At 39.0% G+C, this 18,146-nt stretch overlaps 1 protein-coding gene across 2 annotated transcripts in view; it reads right to left on the bottom strand.

Annotated features, from left to right (window-relative positions):
* Positions 1 to 18,146, bottom strand: part of ZNF804B (zinc finger protein 804B) — a 241,069-nt gene that overhangs the window by 22,718 nt on the left and 200,205 nt on the right. For both annotated transcript variants that reach the window (XM_074573429.1, XM_074573430.1), the window contains exon 2: positions 5,568 to 5,711. In XM_074573429.1, the coding sequence (XP_074429530.1) occupies positions 5,568 to 5,711 (144 nt within the window). The remainder of the gene's footprint in view (positions 1 to 5,567; positions 5,712 to 18,146) is intronic.

Genomic DNA, 18,146 nt, shown 5'->3' with positions numbered 1-18,146 from the left:
GCATCCTTCATTTTATGCATTTCAATATTTTAATTTATTTTTGTGGGGCTGCTTATAGGCATACAGAGTCGTTTAGATGTGGTGTTAGGGGATATGGTGTAGGGGAGAACTTTGTAGAGTGGGGTTGATGGTTGGACTCGATGATCCCAAGGGTCTTTTCCAACCTAAATGATTCTATGATTCTATCTTAGAAAGTTCACAATTGTTTTCCGGACTGAGCCTAATTTTACACCTTACAAATCGCATACACATAGCGTAGCCATTTCTGTATGTGCTGTATGCTTTTGAGCATAGCAACTTATTGGTACCTAAAAATAGGAGGACAATAACTACCGCACGTACAAAATTCCTTTATCACTTCAAGTCCATTTATAAACGAGCGGTTTGAGGGAACCAAACATCATTTTGTTGTTTCTCTTGCTTGACTCCTCTTCTTTTAGCTTTAATACAATTCTGGTTCTGTCTTTCTTACCAGGGATGTGACGAATGTGAAAATTTTATTCGAAGTATGCATGTATTTCTTAACAAGCATCAAACCAAGGTGATTTTGGTGAGGTTACAGGAGCAGAATGCTGATGGCTGCAGACAGCATCGCTCACTGACTGAGAGCAAGAAATGCTGAGGTCTTTTGCCGTTCAGGTTATTTTCTGAGGACACAGGGAGTACAGATCTCACGTGCACAACTTGACCCTAAAAAAGCAGGCAGTTCTTAAAGGTCAGTGTCCTGGTGCAGAGAAACTGGGTCTGCAGAGAAGGACGTTAGCCTTGTCCACGTGGGAGTACAAGAGGGATGGTGGTTCCCCCTAGATATTGAGGGGAAAATAACAGAGACTACACAAACACACACAGTAATGGACTTCATGCTGGGGAAGCCCCTTCTGTTTGCTTAGTGTATTCTTACAGCTAAATATATGATACTTTGTCCAGAAGAAGGTTTCTTAGTGTTGCTGTGTTTGCCCAGTTTCCCCGTTCACAACGTGAAATCTCTCAGATATTGCCAAACCAGTTTTCTTTCCTCCAAATGAAAATCGTTTAGGCAGTAAGAGAGGTGTACCTTAGAGCCAACATACAGGACTCACTTTTCCTCCAATAAACATGCAGATCCTGGAAAAAACACCCTGAAGATGAATGAACAAAATCTCAGTACTACACTTATTCCTGGAGCTTTCTCTGTGTTCATTTTTCTGTGCATTTTCTAGGTGGTAGAGGCAATGCTAGCTAAAATGTAAGCATATTTGCTAGCTTTGATGTTTAACAGGAGCTAAATCTCTGCCTGAATTAGAGTTTAAATCCACAAGCACCATAAAGGCTTAACGGCAAGTGCCCACAGCTGTACACACTAAATCAAACTTTCATGCAAAAAATATACCCAAGTGCTAGTATGCACAGTTTTAAATACTAAGATGCAGGTACATGCATCTGAACTAGTGTAGACTGAAAGTTCTGTTCACCTGCTTACACAGTACTGCCTGCTTCAAGAACCCTAGAATTTAGATATTTATTTTTCATATGAAAGAATGTGATGTATTTAACTGTATGGCTAAATTTTGACAACAGAACTAAAAGACCTGTTTTGTCATCAGAAACCCCAAGATGGCAATACAGCCTTGTTTTTCTTTGCTGCTTATTTCTATTATTGTTATCATCATCACAATTATTATATTGCAGTACATGGAACAGATTTGTGATTTTCTCCTTTGCTGACATCTAAAAGCCTTGCTGATCACTAAGGATTATTTATACAAAAATTGAAATCTCCGACTACTTTAACATTAAGTGAATGGAGGAATGCTATGCGTGACCTGGAGGTATTAAAAGATTCCATTTAATAACGTTAACCAAATAGACATCTCTGCTCAAGTTTGGCTTCCTTTTATAGATGCATGTGACTTAACAACACTGTTAAAAAATCTGTATTTCCATATTATTTTCAGCTTAGCATGTAACGTACATCCTCATAGATTTTATTTTCAGGCAGCAGCCTATAATGATTATCTACATACTAATCACTTTTGAATGATTTCACACCAGGACCCTTATCCTTTTCAGTGTTCAGATAGTTTCGACGGTGCCAAGGTAATCAGTTCTGATGCAGTTAAGTTTTGTTACTGAGAACACAGCGAGCAAGCGATAGCAAGCATCGTTCACCTTGATGCTTGATGAGAGGTGCTGCAGAATTATCAAATGCACTACTGCCCGTGACTGCCGCCCAGGACTTTATAAAGTCATAGATTTCATAACAAAGGAAAAACACAAAGGCAAAAAATGCTGTTGATTTCAAGCAGATTAGCTGGTATGTGCTGTGCCTGTGACACATGTATGCACAGGGCTGTACGGTGATGAATGATCGGGTGCTCCCAGGAAAGTCACCCACACTCCCACCCCAGGCTTGTTAAGCGTCAGGCTTAACGACAGAGAGCTCAGGTAAAGCTAATGGGAGCGCAGCCTGCCACTCAAACAGATTTTCTGGGTTCACTTTATCCAGCCTTGCACTGGAAAAAATTAATTTCCAATAACAGGTAATATCAATGAAAAATGACTACAGAGCAGTGCAGCAGTAAAGATGTGGCAACATTAATTAAGACCGATGCTGCCAAGACAACCAAAGAAATAAGAGCTGCTTAATACTCAGACAATATTACTCAAAAATACAGAAATCATATTAGACCCCTCCAGAGTCATTATAGTGTTAGAAGATAATGAAGATATAGGCACAGGTCTTTGATGTCCTGTCAAAGTGTTCTTTGTAGGCATGTGTGTGTGTGTATGTATGTACACATACTTATGTAGCATTTTTATATATTTAAGTATGAATATATGTAGTGTGCAGAGAGAGAAAGTCTCTCTGAGTATACTGCTTTAGAATAACCTAACATAGCAGCAAGTCCAGTTATGCAAACAAGGTCAGATTGTCGTCATATTTTGCAGTCCTCTGAGGACAGGGAAGGCAATTCCTCTCATGCTGACTGCTAGGTCCAAGGCTCAGGACTTCCTGCTTTAACAACTGGTTGAAATCATAGATGAGAAAATGGATCACAAAATTAATTTTATAAAACCATAATATTGGGAGATTAGAGTCATAATTCTTTGAATAAAATCTGTTTCCTCTGGAAGAGAAACAAAAGGCTTATGACAAAGTACTCAGTGCAATATCCTTTTCTCTGCTTTTAAACCTTCTCTAAACGGCATTGCCACTTTAATACAAATTTCTAAGTAGTCACATTTAGATGGGAAATCACATGGAAGGACTACACTGTATTGTTACTGAGGTGTAAAGAGTCCCTCATTTTAATTTAGTCTCCATTAGAAGAATGATGCTTAGAACATATCCCTGCAGATAACTAAAGGCACCCTCAAATTTCTGCTGGGAAACAGAAAACATGCCTTAGGAGAAAGAAGCTTTTCTGGTGGCTACTATCCCTCCCAGACCAAATATTTTGAATCTAAGCTAACTAAAACCACAGGAAACCATAAATTACTTTGTTTATTTTGAAGATTACTCTGATAAAAGTAAGAATAATGGCTCTTCTGTGACCGACTAGAAAAGTCAGAGAACAGGGCGTATCCACACTATTCCTAGAGGCAAACTAATGCTGTCCCCAGACTTGGCTGAGCAGTCAAGCAGTGAGAGTGGAGAAGAGACTGAATTACCCTGTCACATCAGGAGGATAGCTAGCTAATCCTGTGCTAACTGAGCTTCTGAACTACATCTGAAAGGGCAGGACGGGGTGAGCTTGTACTGCCAGTTGATATTCCGTATGTGTCGTGCATTTCCATGCAGGCTCTTAGTTCCCGGCACCATGTCTGCAGCTTTTAAAGCACTAAATTTGCCTAAAAATTAGAGTTTTATTGCTTAAACATTCCCTTTTATAAAGGAAAGCTGCCAAAACCTCCCCTGCCCAACAACCCTATCATAGATGGTGTATCAAGCAGGCTGATTTATTTTGCATAAGCTGCTCTTTCCAGGGGGCGTGTGTGAAGAGGGAAGGGCACAAATGGATCCATTTGAGTTCAGATGAATTTCTGACAAGTCAAAAAAAAAACCCAAAAACAGCTGAAGGGTGAAAAAAATTCTTTGTGCAGCAAATGGGGATTTGTAGGGATTAGAGTCACATGTTTAGGATCTGGAAAATCATTTGGTTTGTATTATTGTAACCATTTTTATGGATTAATTAATGGAATGGTGATGTGAGGAATTGCTTTTGATTTAATACATGAATACATTAGATGAAGCTAGCTCTGTTTTGGGAGTGATTGGCCAAAAGAGTCCCATTAATACCCATGGATAGCTGACTCTGGGCGGCTTGAATTCAGCAGGATGGTTGAGCATGATGGGTGGGTAAACGCTGGGAGGTTTGTTAATGCAGTGCTCTGATAGATGGACACAGAAAATTCCAGGCTGATTTACATCCTCTATAATACTGCAAAAGACAATAAGATTGCTTGCAGCGAGTGTGAGGAGTTTTGCCTTTAGCACTGTTTGTTTTACTCGACATTTGTTATTTCTAGTCCTCTGTCAGAAATACCTGCAACTTCTAAATGATTCACGTGATTGTAAGGTAGCTCCTGACCCCCGTGCACCCAGAAGTGGGATCACCCAGGAGACACTGATACCCTGGCAACCTGAACGCACACAATACAGGAGAACTTGAACTGTGTAACGTAAGCACTAGGAGAAACACAGGAGAAAAAGATACATCTATGGAACCTACTTACATGTTCTAACTTCTTACACGTTACATTAGCAGATATGATCAGTCACATCAGAGGTTCAGAAATGCTTGTTCCTGAACTTCGCAAATCATTTTCTTCAAATTCTGAAGTGTTTATGTGAATTACTTGCATTTTTCCTCCATAACGCCAACTGAAATATGGATTTTGCTAGAATTTGAGGAAAACTAGGATGCAGGATAGAAGGATAATTGGCATTTATGAGTAGGATATACCTACAAGATATAGGCCTGATAAAAATGATACAAAACCAATGACAAACAATTAGTATCTATTATCTTTTCCCAGGAATCCAATATCTTGTTGTTCAAAAGTGGCTATTATTCTATATTATGTTCTGCTTGCAAGGCAAAATGTATTCCACCCTGAGAAACATTTTAAGACATAGATTTTAACTTCAGAAACATATGCTTTTTAAAAAAAAACAAACTGCTTTTCTGCCCTTGAAACAGCCTGACCAGCTTGAAACAGCATGGTCATACGCCTCCTGCATCCAAAAGACGGACCTGGATATTTGAGGAAGTGATCCTTCCCCCTCCCTCTAGTTTAGAAGTAATTCCACATTTAAATATAACAAATTCCATGTGAATGTTGCTATTGAGCGCCTACCTAAAACTAGAGATGGAGATCTTTCAGTCAGAGGGGCTTAAAAGAAATTGTGGTGAAGATTAAAACCATCAATAGTTTACATTTGATTTTAGTGAAAAACAGCATGTTAAAATTGAAAACATGAAATGATGAATTGTCTTCTACTTGAGCGAATTTAGAAACCTCCCACAATCAATGAGGAAGGAAGATGGACTGCTGAAACATGCACAGACATTTGTCAGATTTACCTGCTTGTGAGCGTGGTCGTAAGAATTGATGTGGTTGTCAAATTCCTGGTGTTTGTGGTACTGCTTGTCACATAGTTCACAGTAGAAGTTAGCCTTCACATCCTCCAGAGCCTTGGCTGCAGCTTTCTCCTTCTCAGCATAGTCCTGCAGGGGCAGAAGCAAAGGGAGACACTTCGATAGAGATCGTGAGCTCGTGCTTCAGCAGCTATTTTTGTGACCCACATTGAAAACACTAGACTGCCTATGACTGCCAGACCACCAGGCTCCGTGCCGTACGTGCTGAGGAGGTTTTGGTCTTAAATTGGATTTACTAAAATAGCTGCGTTTCGTGAATAATTATTCTTACTACTTGTTGTAGGTACTCCAGGAAGAAAAGCAGAGAGGAATGGGCTGCAGAGGAATACCATTAGGACACTGCCTGGCTCCGGGGCAGGAGAGCTGAGCAGTGAAGGACACATAAGCCGCCAGGGTTAGTCTATTAACTATTACAGCACTCCAAGTTCCCACCAACGCGTGTCTGCTCTTTCAGCTGCTACTGCTCAGAAGAAACCAGTTGTAGTCTGATACCAAGGCAGATTTTCTTTTGAGTTCTGCTTTCTACCTTCTGTGACATATTCAGCAGAGCCAGGCAGCAGCTGGCTGTGGCTGGCTGAGATTTCCCTGGAGCAGAGCCACCTCTGCCAGAGCCTTTTCCGTGCCTCCCTGTCCCCTCCCCCACATCTGCATGAGGGGACACGCCATCCAGCCCACCCAAACTGAATGTAACTGTCACCTGTCCGACACAGACAGCAACCACTGACAAGAGCACTAGCTCATGTCCGAGCTCAGACAAACACAGCGGAAAACAGGGAAAGCACAATTAGTTCCCACATAGTCTCCCTCCATGTCACCCTAGTGACTCAGGTGGGTGCTCTGAAGAGTCAAGCACTTTGATTTCAATATACAATATTAGGTAAAAAGAGAAAACTTAAAACGTAGGAGCCAAAACTCACTGACCTCCAAATAATGCACTTAAGTAAGGGGCCTGATACTCAAAATTGGTAGTAGCCTTTGCCAACCTTATTCCTTTTACAAGTCAATATTTATGTTTTTATTATTAAAACGCTTGCTTAAACATTTTACATTAGAGTTTAGAGAGCAAACTTCTGACATGGAAAACATGAACAAAAAAGTTGGTAAAAGTGATTCATTTTATATTCGTATTGACAAGTTGATATTACTTGAGTGTACGTAATATATTGCCAGGGATTGCAGTAATTCATCATTTGCTGTATCATTTTACTCGCCCAAAGAAATGGGTACTTCATGCCAACAGGCTTTCCATGTCAGTGCTGTCTCCTGTCTACATGCTTTCACCAATTTCTTGCGTGACAAACTCAGAGTACACCAACCCCAGGACATACTGCACATCTGGGACACCCTGCTCTTAGCACATCACGCTGCCCAGCATTGCTCCAGGGACCACGCCAGGGTGGAGGCAAGCCTCTGGGCACAGCAGATCAACACGAATGCACATTTTGAGCCTTTCAGAGGGGGAAGGACTTTCTTAATGAGTGTCACAATTTTTGAGTCTGACACTTGAACCAAGCAGCAGGGGTGCTGGTTGCCAATGTGACACACTGAGCTTCAGAGGACTCTGTGCTGTGAGTCCTTCTGCTCTGCCCTGGTCTTTACGCCATCAGGTTGGTGACAGTAGTTTTTTCTCACGTGGTAGTTTAGAGACTGCTGTTGCTGGTGAAATTAACTTCAGCTGAACTAGACTGTCTAGAAGTAGGGTGCATGGTCTAAGGCAGTGTCCTAAGCTGCTTCTGTAAGAAACAGAAAAATGATAGCCACTGCCAAACGGTGATTAATCCCATCTATTTCAAAAACCTATTTTAGGATGAGATGAAACTCTCCAGAGGTGCTATCTCTCTCCGTTGACCACTGCAAGGCTCTAAATTACTAACCTGGCCTACGTCCTTAATTCTTCGATTGCTGAACACAGGGATAATGAATTCTAGATCGTATTTCTTTATATTCAATTGTAAATCTCCCCATGAAACTTGCATGAACTGACCTGCTTGAAGACAGGAGGTCAAAGAGGAATTTTGGGCCTGGAATTTTGATTTTACATCTTACAGATGATGCCAATGACATGTCAGTCCCTCCCACAGGGCAAACATCCAAATAAATCTTTTTCCTGCTGCATATGGCTCCGGTGGGTTAGTGTACTGTGGTATACTCAGATTGGTCAACTGTGAAAACAGGTAGCCTGAACTAACATTCCTCCACTTGAGAGGCTGCCCAATAATGATATTTAATACTTGATCATATTGGGGAAAAATACTTTTGCAATCAAATAGTTAAATAGCTTTCATTAGTTATTTACATCTACAAAGCCCATTAAAAAGTGATACTTCTCAGCTTAAGCTTCAGACCCATTGTTTTGCTAACATTAATTATTCAACGGGCCTTTGGTATAATTAAAATGCATAAATTAGAATGTGGATGCAATAGCATTAATTATGCAGTGATGTCTTCCCTGGAAGTCAAGTGTTGGGGGCAACATATTTTTATTCTAAACTGGTAAAAATGTAAGTTTTACGCTCGCTGGCAGCCAGCCAAAGCATAATAGTTTTTTTAGTTGTTTGGGTTTGGTTTTTTTTGGTCAGAACTGTCAATTAAATGTTTACAGCCTGCTCCATCTTTGCTTCTGCTGAAGGAGAAGCCTAATTGTTTGAGGTGAACACACCACATTACTCCCTGTGAAGCACAACTGTAACTGCTGCTTGTGAGCATTCCAAACTGCCAACTTTATCTTTCTCAGCAGAAATTAATACAGTTCCCTTAGCATAAAGATGTTTTAAAATAGCAACAAGGCAGCTCCCAGGTGCATCCTAAGATAATCACAACTACCTCCATTGCCTTATTGCTTAATTATGCTTGTCTACCATGGCAAAAGATATAATTTCCTGCTTGCTTATCGATCAGATGCAGGGAAATTGAATGCTACATCACATCCTTTAGAAAGGTCATGGATTTTTCTTTCTCTACAAAGGCATAAGAACTTCTAGCACTACAGTAAATTGTGCATAGTTAAATAAATTTTCACATCCAGACTGCTAATGTCATCTCCCTAGGATTATAGAGACCAGTGATCAATTCTGGCATAATAAATGCATCTCGTGAAAGTAAATCTGTAGAATTGCACCTGTAGGAAACATATGTGATCATGAATGTCTTGAGTACACCAATTCAGGCACAGAAAAGCAGGAAAGATGCACCAATGTATTGTGAACTGGGGACCACCAATGGCAACGAATATGCGTGTCACAGTCTCATAAACTTTATTCTGGATCATACACTACTTACTAATGACATATAGCCTGGGTAAACTGGCGTATAGTTATAAGATAACATAAGTTAGCAGTTCTGTCTTTGGGCTATGGACAACAGTAAGTGCAAGCTGATGTCAGCGATGATGCAGTCGGCGCAGGTAAGAACTCCTAGAAACCATGGGTTAACCACCTTCTGTGTGGCTGGATGCAGATAGCATACTGTATAAGGATAAATGAGTGCAGAATGTACCTGATGCATTTCTTTCCTAGAAGCCTGCAAAATGGTTCTATATTATAGATTGTAATTACATTCACATCAATTTGGCCCACAGAGGCACATAACTGTAATAAATGTTTATATATTGGATTAATTTAAAAAGAATACTTCTGTTGTGTGTTTGGCTGGAAGTGCTTTCACTTAGCAGCTACTTTTGCGATATGCTTCATATTGTGAAAATGCAATTAATGGTATCTGACATTTCATTTTCTAATATAGGGAAAATCAATGAAAAATCCCATGTAACTGAGTTTTCTAGAATGTTGCCACTGACACCTAGTCAATTAGAAATCATTTATTAAATACAGAGTCTGTAAGAGATATTTAATAGACTGCCTGGCCATTAAAGTATGCTGATCTAGACAAAACAATACCACATTGCCTGCCTCAGTAACTGATAGTAAATATATCTGCTATGTTCAAATGGACTAAGGTGAAAAGTAGGTCACTTGATACAGAAAAACTTTCAGAGGCAGTTTTCTGTAAACCCATGGATTTCTACAAATGTAATGGAGTAAATGCATAGTGCTTGTAAATAGAACATGAGAAAAATATAACATCATTAGCCCACTTTTTATCATCTATTTCTAAGTTGGAAGGCAAAATTTGAGATAGAACAGCTAACTCACAGTAATGCAGAGCTCAGTAAGTGACAGAATGCTCCCTCTTTGGGGACATACGCAATCAGAGTTGTTAGAGTTTGATAACTTAAATAAAATTCTGTGAACCAGATTAGATATGAGTGCAAGCATTAAATACTGTTGCAAGTACTGAGGTACCTCTTGAAGATTCTTAGACTAGAGGTTAGAAAAGTAGGACAAATATAAGCACATGAATAAGCTACAGAATTATATTCTACATCTAAGAATTTTAAGTACATTTTCATTAGTTACTTAGATGGCAAAATGAACTGTGATTATGTATGAAATATATGGATAATACTAATTAACAGCACAGGGCATACAAATGCTTTAGGGACCAGGATCAGGATTCAAAATTACTGTAATAATCTTGAGATATGGTCTGAAATCTGCAAGATAAAATTCAAGAAGATGTATGTCAAGTGTTGCACTTTGGAGGGGGAAATCACTTTCACCAATACTAGATTGTGAATAGCTGAGTAAACACAAATGCAAGGGGAAAGGTCCAGGGTGTTAGAGTGGAAAAGAAATTAAATGAAAGTCAACAATGAAAGTCAAGGCAAATCACATTCTGACATGTTAATAGTAGTGTTATATGTAAGATGCTGAGGGTAATGATTCCACTTGATTCAGTATTGGTGAAATGTCAGCTGTAAAATACTATTGGGTACATCTACACCAGCAAATAACTTGGCTCCTGGAACCTGGCTCTCCATCATCCCCACACCATGTGTGATAGTTCGTTCCCAGGCTTTCATTTCAGAGTAAACTTGCTAATTCTCTTTGAGATGAAGAAGAGTACAGTTCTAGAAAAACATTCAGTTCAGGGACCACACTCTACAGGCAGCAAGGATGAGACTTCACCAAGCTCTCCATGCCCTGTATAGTTTTCCAACAACCATCAAACTGCATTCCCTCAGGCATCTCCATCTCATGGCCTTCCCCAAGGCAAGCAGCACTTGCATGCCATAAAAACACATGCATCATCATGCCACAAAAGACCTGCCCAGCCAGTGTTTTAACATAGTCCCCAGAGTTTTTCAGACAGACTGAAATAAAAACAAATATAGCAATTATACCTGAGGGTACCACACAGACCTGAGGAGACTTAGGCCAAGTATGGACGCAACCTGCTTGCCCTGGGATGCAGTGTGGCTGATAGCTTTTTCTACATCACTGCACCTGAGAGACTAAACCTTCTTGTTGGGGCAGATCAAAGTGCAGGTGTAGCCTTTGAGGCAGTTTTGATGCCCACAACTTGAGAAAGATTAAGATGTACTTGGGAGATCCTTGAGCAGGACAGTAGGGATGAGAGGTTTAAAAGTACATGCTTTAATTAGGCAAATTAGATTTCAATCTGTAATTCATATTTTCATTGGATCATTCATGTGAGCACTTGTAAGTAATGTTTTTTGAGGGAAATCTGTAAAACTGCCTGGGCTGGTACCGAACACCTCTGGATGGCCAGGATCTGCACATGGATGGGTGGAGACAACAACTGTAGAACTTTCGTTTTGGGTGCTCATTCACCACTTCGTCCTTGTTCACCAATTCTTGGGAAAACTGCACATAATTTTTTCGCCCTTATATCTTTTCTTCTGCAGCTACAGCAAAATAGATTTTAAAGGATCTCTAAAGGATCAGTAGACAGCTGATAGAATGCGGGAATTAATCAAAGTACTTGTGTGCAGTGTGAAACTTGAGAACCACACAAATGTCCTGATATTTAGCCTGAATATCAGGATGGTTGAATTAATGAACTTTTGCCTGATTTCTCTCTTTCTCTCCCTGGAGAAGACTCGGCTGTTTTACCTAAAGAATTTGCTAGGGAAGTTTAGCTGTCGAGATTGAATAAAAAGCAAGTAATTTTGTTTAACTGCAATAGCCAGCGATAAAGAATGTTTTCATTTACCTCACACACGTTCTGCCATTCTCCACCTTGAAAACTCTATGCATAGTTTCTGCCAGCGTGGGATCTACAGTGAAGAATTACAGAGTTGTCTACCGCAGAGGAAATACTGTTATTCTCAGCATATAGAGGGCAGTTCCTAACTTTTGCAAATAAATACATCTTCATATTTTTCACACTCAGACAATTACTGCAGCATTTTCAATTATATGCACTTCCATTTGCTACTAGAATGCTGAGACCTGAGAAGTGTAATGCTTTTAGCAGGTCCTACATGCCTTTCAGAGTGCAAACCTGCTGGAACTAATAGGACAGATAGAGAGCTGTAACTTTAAGGAGTTATAAACCTATTCCTAAAGTAATTACTATCAAAATCATCAGTGCTGGTTGGAATCAGCCTTCTGGAACATATGAATTCGAAGAAAAACACCAGCAGGACTATTCAGAACTTCAGCAAACCTTTTATATTCTAAGATACATTGCTGCTTTTGGTAACTTTATAAGGGACTTGTACTTTGAGATTTTCTAAACGCTTTTTCAACTTTATAAATGGAGCATATAACCACTAGAAATCTTTGCTGTGGATACAGAAGGCATTTTTCAAACATCTCGGTGTGATTCAACATTTTCCCCCTCGTTTTCGGAAATCAGTGGAACTTAAGCAGCTGCACCTATTAGATTTTCTGAAAATGGGATCAAGAGTTGACCTGCAAAAGGAATTAGGTAGCTAACTGAAAGTTACATACAAAATTGTATGTGTTCAGTTTAATTTTAAAAGAAATATATAATACAGTGAACTCGAGAGTTTGGATCATTTTTCATTGCAAAGGGGTATATTTAAAGAGCTTAAAGGAAGTAATTAGCAAAACATAATTTCTTTAAGTGAACAAAACTGCCTGAAATGACATACAGTGCAGAAACCAGAGTTCTAAGATAAATAACCAGCTCAAAGAGGATATTACTAGTAGAATGGCAATAACGTAAGTAGGAAAGAAAGCTAAATGACCAATTTCAGAATATGAAAGGATAAAGTGGACATCAATGTGAGTGGTGTCCCTCAGGGGTCCGTACTGGGACCAGTACTCCAGTATCCTCATCAATAACATAGGCAGTGGGATTGAGTGCACCCTCAGCGAGTTTGCAGATGACGCCAAGCTGTGTGGTGCAGTTGACAGGCCTGAGGAATGGCATGCCATCCAGAGGGACCTGGACAAGCTCGAGAAGTGGGCCCATGTGAACCTCATGAGGTTCAAGAAGGCCAAGTGCAAGGTCCTGCACCTGGGTGAGGACAACCCACAGTTGAAACAGAAGATGATGAAGGATCCGGTCCCATGTATTAACCAACTAGTGAGACGCAGGTGTAAAAAAAATATATATATTTGAATACAGCAAATGCAGAATTTCCAAAAGAGACATGGAAATACACTTAAGACCAAAGGTACAAAAAGTCTTCACTATATTTAGGCTGGAATTCAGAAGGTTTCTCATCAGCAGCAGAACAGACAAGAATAGCCTTCACAGCGAAGTAGGGGGGTGTCATTTTAAGGTGGAGCATGATACATTTTTGAAGGGGAATATATGATGTGGTTTGGTTGGATATACCAGTAGAAAAATAAATTTGATTTGAAGATTTAGGAAAATCTACAGTTATACTACATCTGCTTAATAGCATGCGATGCTGCCTGATTTTTATCTCTGAGCTTCATTGTTAATCTATGTCCTATATTAGTGCTATGATTAGCTTTTGACTTATTATTCTGAAAGAATTTTCTAGGTATGAACTAATTAAATAACAATTTCCAAATACTAACTCTGCTATTAAAATAAAATAAATAGAAATCGTTATCATTCTGTAACCAGAGCAACAGTCCCAAAAAGATGATGGGATGTGACTCAAGGACAACCTGAGAACACAAAGGGTGTCAGAACTGTGACGGTTGCAACACGGTTGTAAGAGGCTGAGATGATTTCTGGGATAATGGTGGAAATGAATGTGGTTTTATTACTGTTAGGATTATATTCTAGGCATTTAAAAGAAAATTCTGAGAGACTCATGGGTAAGACTCAAAAGATAGAAAATTATGGAGGATCTCAGAATGTTTCCAGCTACTCTGCATATATGGTGTCTGGTGTGACTGCTGTAGATCTAGACGCCCTACTAAGGCTTCAGTGAAATTATATTTCAATATGACTATCTCAAAATGTAGATAGAATAGAAATGTTTTTTTCAAAGTTGGACAGAGGAACTGTTCCTGCTACACAGATGAAGAAAAAAACACATCACTCACTTTTTCCTTATAGTCCTACTTGTCTGCACAAATGTCAGTCCTTCAGTGAATCTGATTGTGACTTTATCGTCTGCCTTCCATTTAAAGTCAATTCCTTCAATTTGTTCACCATTTCATATTACTTTCTCTCTCCTCCTCTCAAGTGATCCTTTCTTTTACCTCTTTTCTGACGAGTGAGGTATTATCAATTAATCTGAAGAGTTAGTCTTCCATTTATCTCTTACCATTCTCATTTTTCCAATTGCAATTTTTAGAGTACAATGCATGTTCCAGCACTGCATTTAATAGATTGTGTGATGTTGTATTTCTTTGTCTGACACTTCTTTTCAGATGAAAACTACTTGACATAATTTAAGATCTTTGTACATTTTGACCTAAACCCTTCTTTTATAGAACACAACAGAATTTAACTTATATGCAGTGTCTTTCATATTTGAGTTAGCTAAAAGCACTTTACAATAATGATATTGATCATGCAGTAACTGTGCAGGAAAATGCAGCATTTGTTGTGAGCACAGGAATAGTTATCACACAACTCATACACGGCTGTTAGAACCGTTTTTTTATGAAGTCCCCTTTTCAGAAAATACAGGCTAATCATATCAGATAGCTTTTTATAGTCTTTAGTACCAATAACATTAAACATTTACAGCCTCTCTCTTTTAATATTGTTTGACTCTATCTTTGCAGATACCATAATATTAAAGCCAGTTCATGTAGACTAATTCAATATCATAAATGATGCGACATTATGTCCAATATCAGTAGGTTTCTATTGCTCATAACAACAAAGAATAATTGTTAATTTTATGATAAAATATTAATAAACTTTTAGTAAATCCAGATTGGCCAATTTATTTTCTTGTATTATGCATATTTGCAATCTACTTCAGAAAATGTCTTGCAGGGTAAGCATTAATCATACCTTTGAATTATATCTGTACTGTCCACCTTCTCCTAAAACCTCCCCATAAAATACTGCCTCATCACTGCATTGTGTAGCATTTGAAGACATGTTTTTAATCAGAAACCAAGGCATTTCTACACATTAGATTTTTGTGCATTCCTTTCTGCATTTTTTTTTTTCAACAGAAGCTAAACATTGATTTCTGAAAGCTTTGGCTTTCCTCAGCACTTGAGGTCATCCAAGTGAAAAGGAAAGAATTCCAAATTGTTCCTTAAAGTCCAAATGGAAAAAGGAAGGTTGTTTACACACACTTATACCCCTTTTCCTCTGCCCCTCCCCAGATGCATTCATGTGAGTTCCAAAATTCTATGTACGTTTTTTTATTAACCCTGCAGTTTTACATATGCTACAATTCTACTGACCTGAGCCAAAGCAAAAACATTCCTTTCATTCATCTGCCAAATGAAGGTATAATATTTGCATTCTGATTGAAAAATGCATGGGAGGGAGAGAGGGAGGAAAACAGGAAGGAAGGGGATGTAAAAGGGTGGAACAGAGAGTGGAAGGAAGGAAGGATAGAAGGTGGGGTAGAAAAGCGGAAGGAAGGAATGCTTTTTCTAGCTCTTTTTTAGCCAAATGCTTATGGCCAGAAACCCACCCTGCAGCACTCCTGGCAATTAAAAGTAATTTAACTTCTGAATACAACTGGGCACTCAACTTGCAGATTAATGGCACAATTATGGCAATTTCCAAAGTAAAAGTCTCTGCCATTCCACGGTCAAAAGCCATCACACGGGAAAAATTGTCCAGTAGTATCACCTGCAACAGAAGGGAAACAACTAATTTCCAGAATTACTCCTGTGTGATAACTTAGGAATATGTCCACAAGAAAAAGACAGTAGTTACTGACATATCTAAAGAATTAACACGAGTACTTGATCGTTGACTGTAGAAAACAATTATTGACCAAAGACATTAATTCAGTCTCTGTCCAGCACCTTAAAATTGAATTAACATTAACTAATTCAAAAACTCTGAGCAATGTCTACATTCTTGCATCACATCTTCAGTTTCAACCTTTCTCTAGGAAAGACTTCAAGATAAAGTGATAGTTTTTATTCTCAGCATGAGGCGAACTCCTCAGCAGGGAGGAGTGAGTGCATTAGTGAAATGAGTGGAGCCACACCAGAAGTGATGGCTTAGCAGCAATGCTGGGCACTGCTGTAGGTGAATGTGACTCAAGTGCCAAGTAGTTTTCTTCACAGTTTCCCTGCTCACTGTACATCAGCTCCAGGGGCATGCAGCAGAATCTTTTCAGCCCATGGTATCTTGCTGGATTTACAGCTGATCTTGCATGACTTTGTGGCTTTGTTCACTTCCCCCCTAGTTGTTGGGTTTTTTTTGGTCCCCCCTTTCCTTCAACTTACAACCCATGGCAGAGACAGAACTGTGGTCTTACCTGCCAGTTTCTGAGTTTACCAGGCAGTATAGTCAGTAGTGATGGCAACTCATCAGCTGCAAGTCTGCAATGTGTTTGATTCCTTATTCATAGAAAAGAAAGAAACTTTAGTCAGAATGTATTGTTGGTGCAAATTCCTGGCCCTCGTGAGAGTGTGGAGAAACCCCCACGCTCATGATTTGTTGGGACACCTTGGTGCCACTTTCCAACTCCTCTTATTGTTCTCTCACATAGGGTAAGGAAATACAGAAAAGGAGCATGAAGGGCTATCTGAAAATGTTTGCCTAAAATGCTCCAACCAGTCCTCACCTCTTGGTGAGGTTCCTCCCCAGAAACTGGGTAACAACAAGCCAGAGATGCAGCCACCTCCGTCTCCAACTCAGGGTCTAGCAGAGTCCAGCGTGGCTGGAGTCAATGGAAGTTTTGCTACTGATTCTAAAGGGAGCATAAGATCCAGCTATAACAAGCATAATAAGTGAAAAAACAAAACAAGCAAAAGAGAAGATAAAATTTAGATCCAGGGGGATTTGCTGAGATTATTAAAATTATTAAAAGGGAAGCTGAGCGTATTCCTGCAGAGGCAGATTTTGGAAAAAAAAAAAAAAAAGATGTGGAAAAGGAAAAGAATACCTGTTTATAATCAAAGACTACATTTTTTTTCTGCTGTGATATTTTTGAATAACAGACTAATATGGTACCAAATTGATAGCAAACATCTCTTGTGCTCTTGAATTCACCATACATGATTGTTAGTAGTAGGAAGAGCACTGTAGAATACAACATGCAATTTAAAATAAATATGTCCGTGTCTGGGACACAAAAAAATCTTAAATACATACTTTGTTGAACAAATACAAGATGATCCATTCTCATCTCTCCTCAAATGAATAAACTGTATAACATAGCACTAATTCTGTCTCAAGTACTTGGTTGGGAATACATTACCCAGGCTTAACGAGTACTTCTAGTGTTGCCGCGGAGACCTGAGGCTTTCTGAGACAACAACTCAAGTGGCTGATTACAGCTTGATGCTGTTTCACGAGGCCTCCTGGAGTGTCGATTAATCCCATGAATTTACTAAACATAGAGAAACATTAGAGGTTCTTGATTTCAGAAAAACGAGCTAGGCTGGTGTCTCTCAACTTGAAAGAACATTTATGGCTTCACCATCACTATTATAAATACAAATGGGGAGTTCTCAACTCCAAGAGTACCATCATTAAATTTCCTGCCTTACTGTGTCACATTTCTTAAGAATGAGTCTTCTCAAAAACCAACTGAATTTATATCCATTATAGACTCTCTTGATTCTTCTTTATTTTTGAACCGTGATTCTGCATTGAATGTTTAAGGATTTTAATGCTACTTAAGTGAACAGAAGTACTTCATAACTTTGATTTTAGATAACCCGCTAGCACAACCACCTACGTTATAAAACACTGCGCAATCTTATTAGATAACAGATTTGACGGTGTATTTCTTTAATGAATACAAGTATGTGAGCTCCCTAATTCTTGATCTAATTAAAATAGATGACTCAATGAATTAATGATGAGACATTTCCTCCCAGTATTTAAAACCTACGTACTAAACTGCCTGTTCTTGAGTAAAATACAATAAACAAAAAACCTGCTTATAATCTCACTGGCTGGCCACTGGCTTCTCTAGGATAATATTTGGTTACCTAACTACATATATGAAAGCAGAAGCAAATGAACAGTAATTATCGTCTGGACGACGCTCTTAGTCATATGGTTTAGTTTTAGGTAGTCGTGCGA

Source organism: Larus michahellis, chromosome 2, assembly GCF_964199755.1.
Source record: "Larus michahellis chromosome 2, bLarMic1.1, whole genome shotgun sequence".
Taxonomy (NCBI): domain Eukaryota; kingdom Metazoa; phylum Chordata; class Aves; order Charadriiformes; family Laridae; genus Larus; species Larus michahellis.
This window is presented reverse-complemented; position numbering and strand designations above follow the sequence as displayed.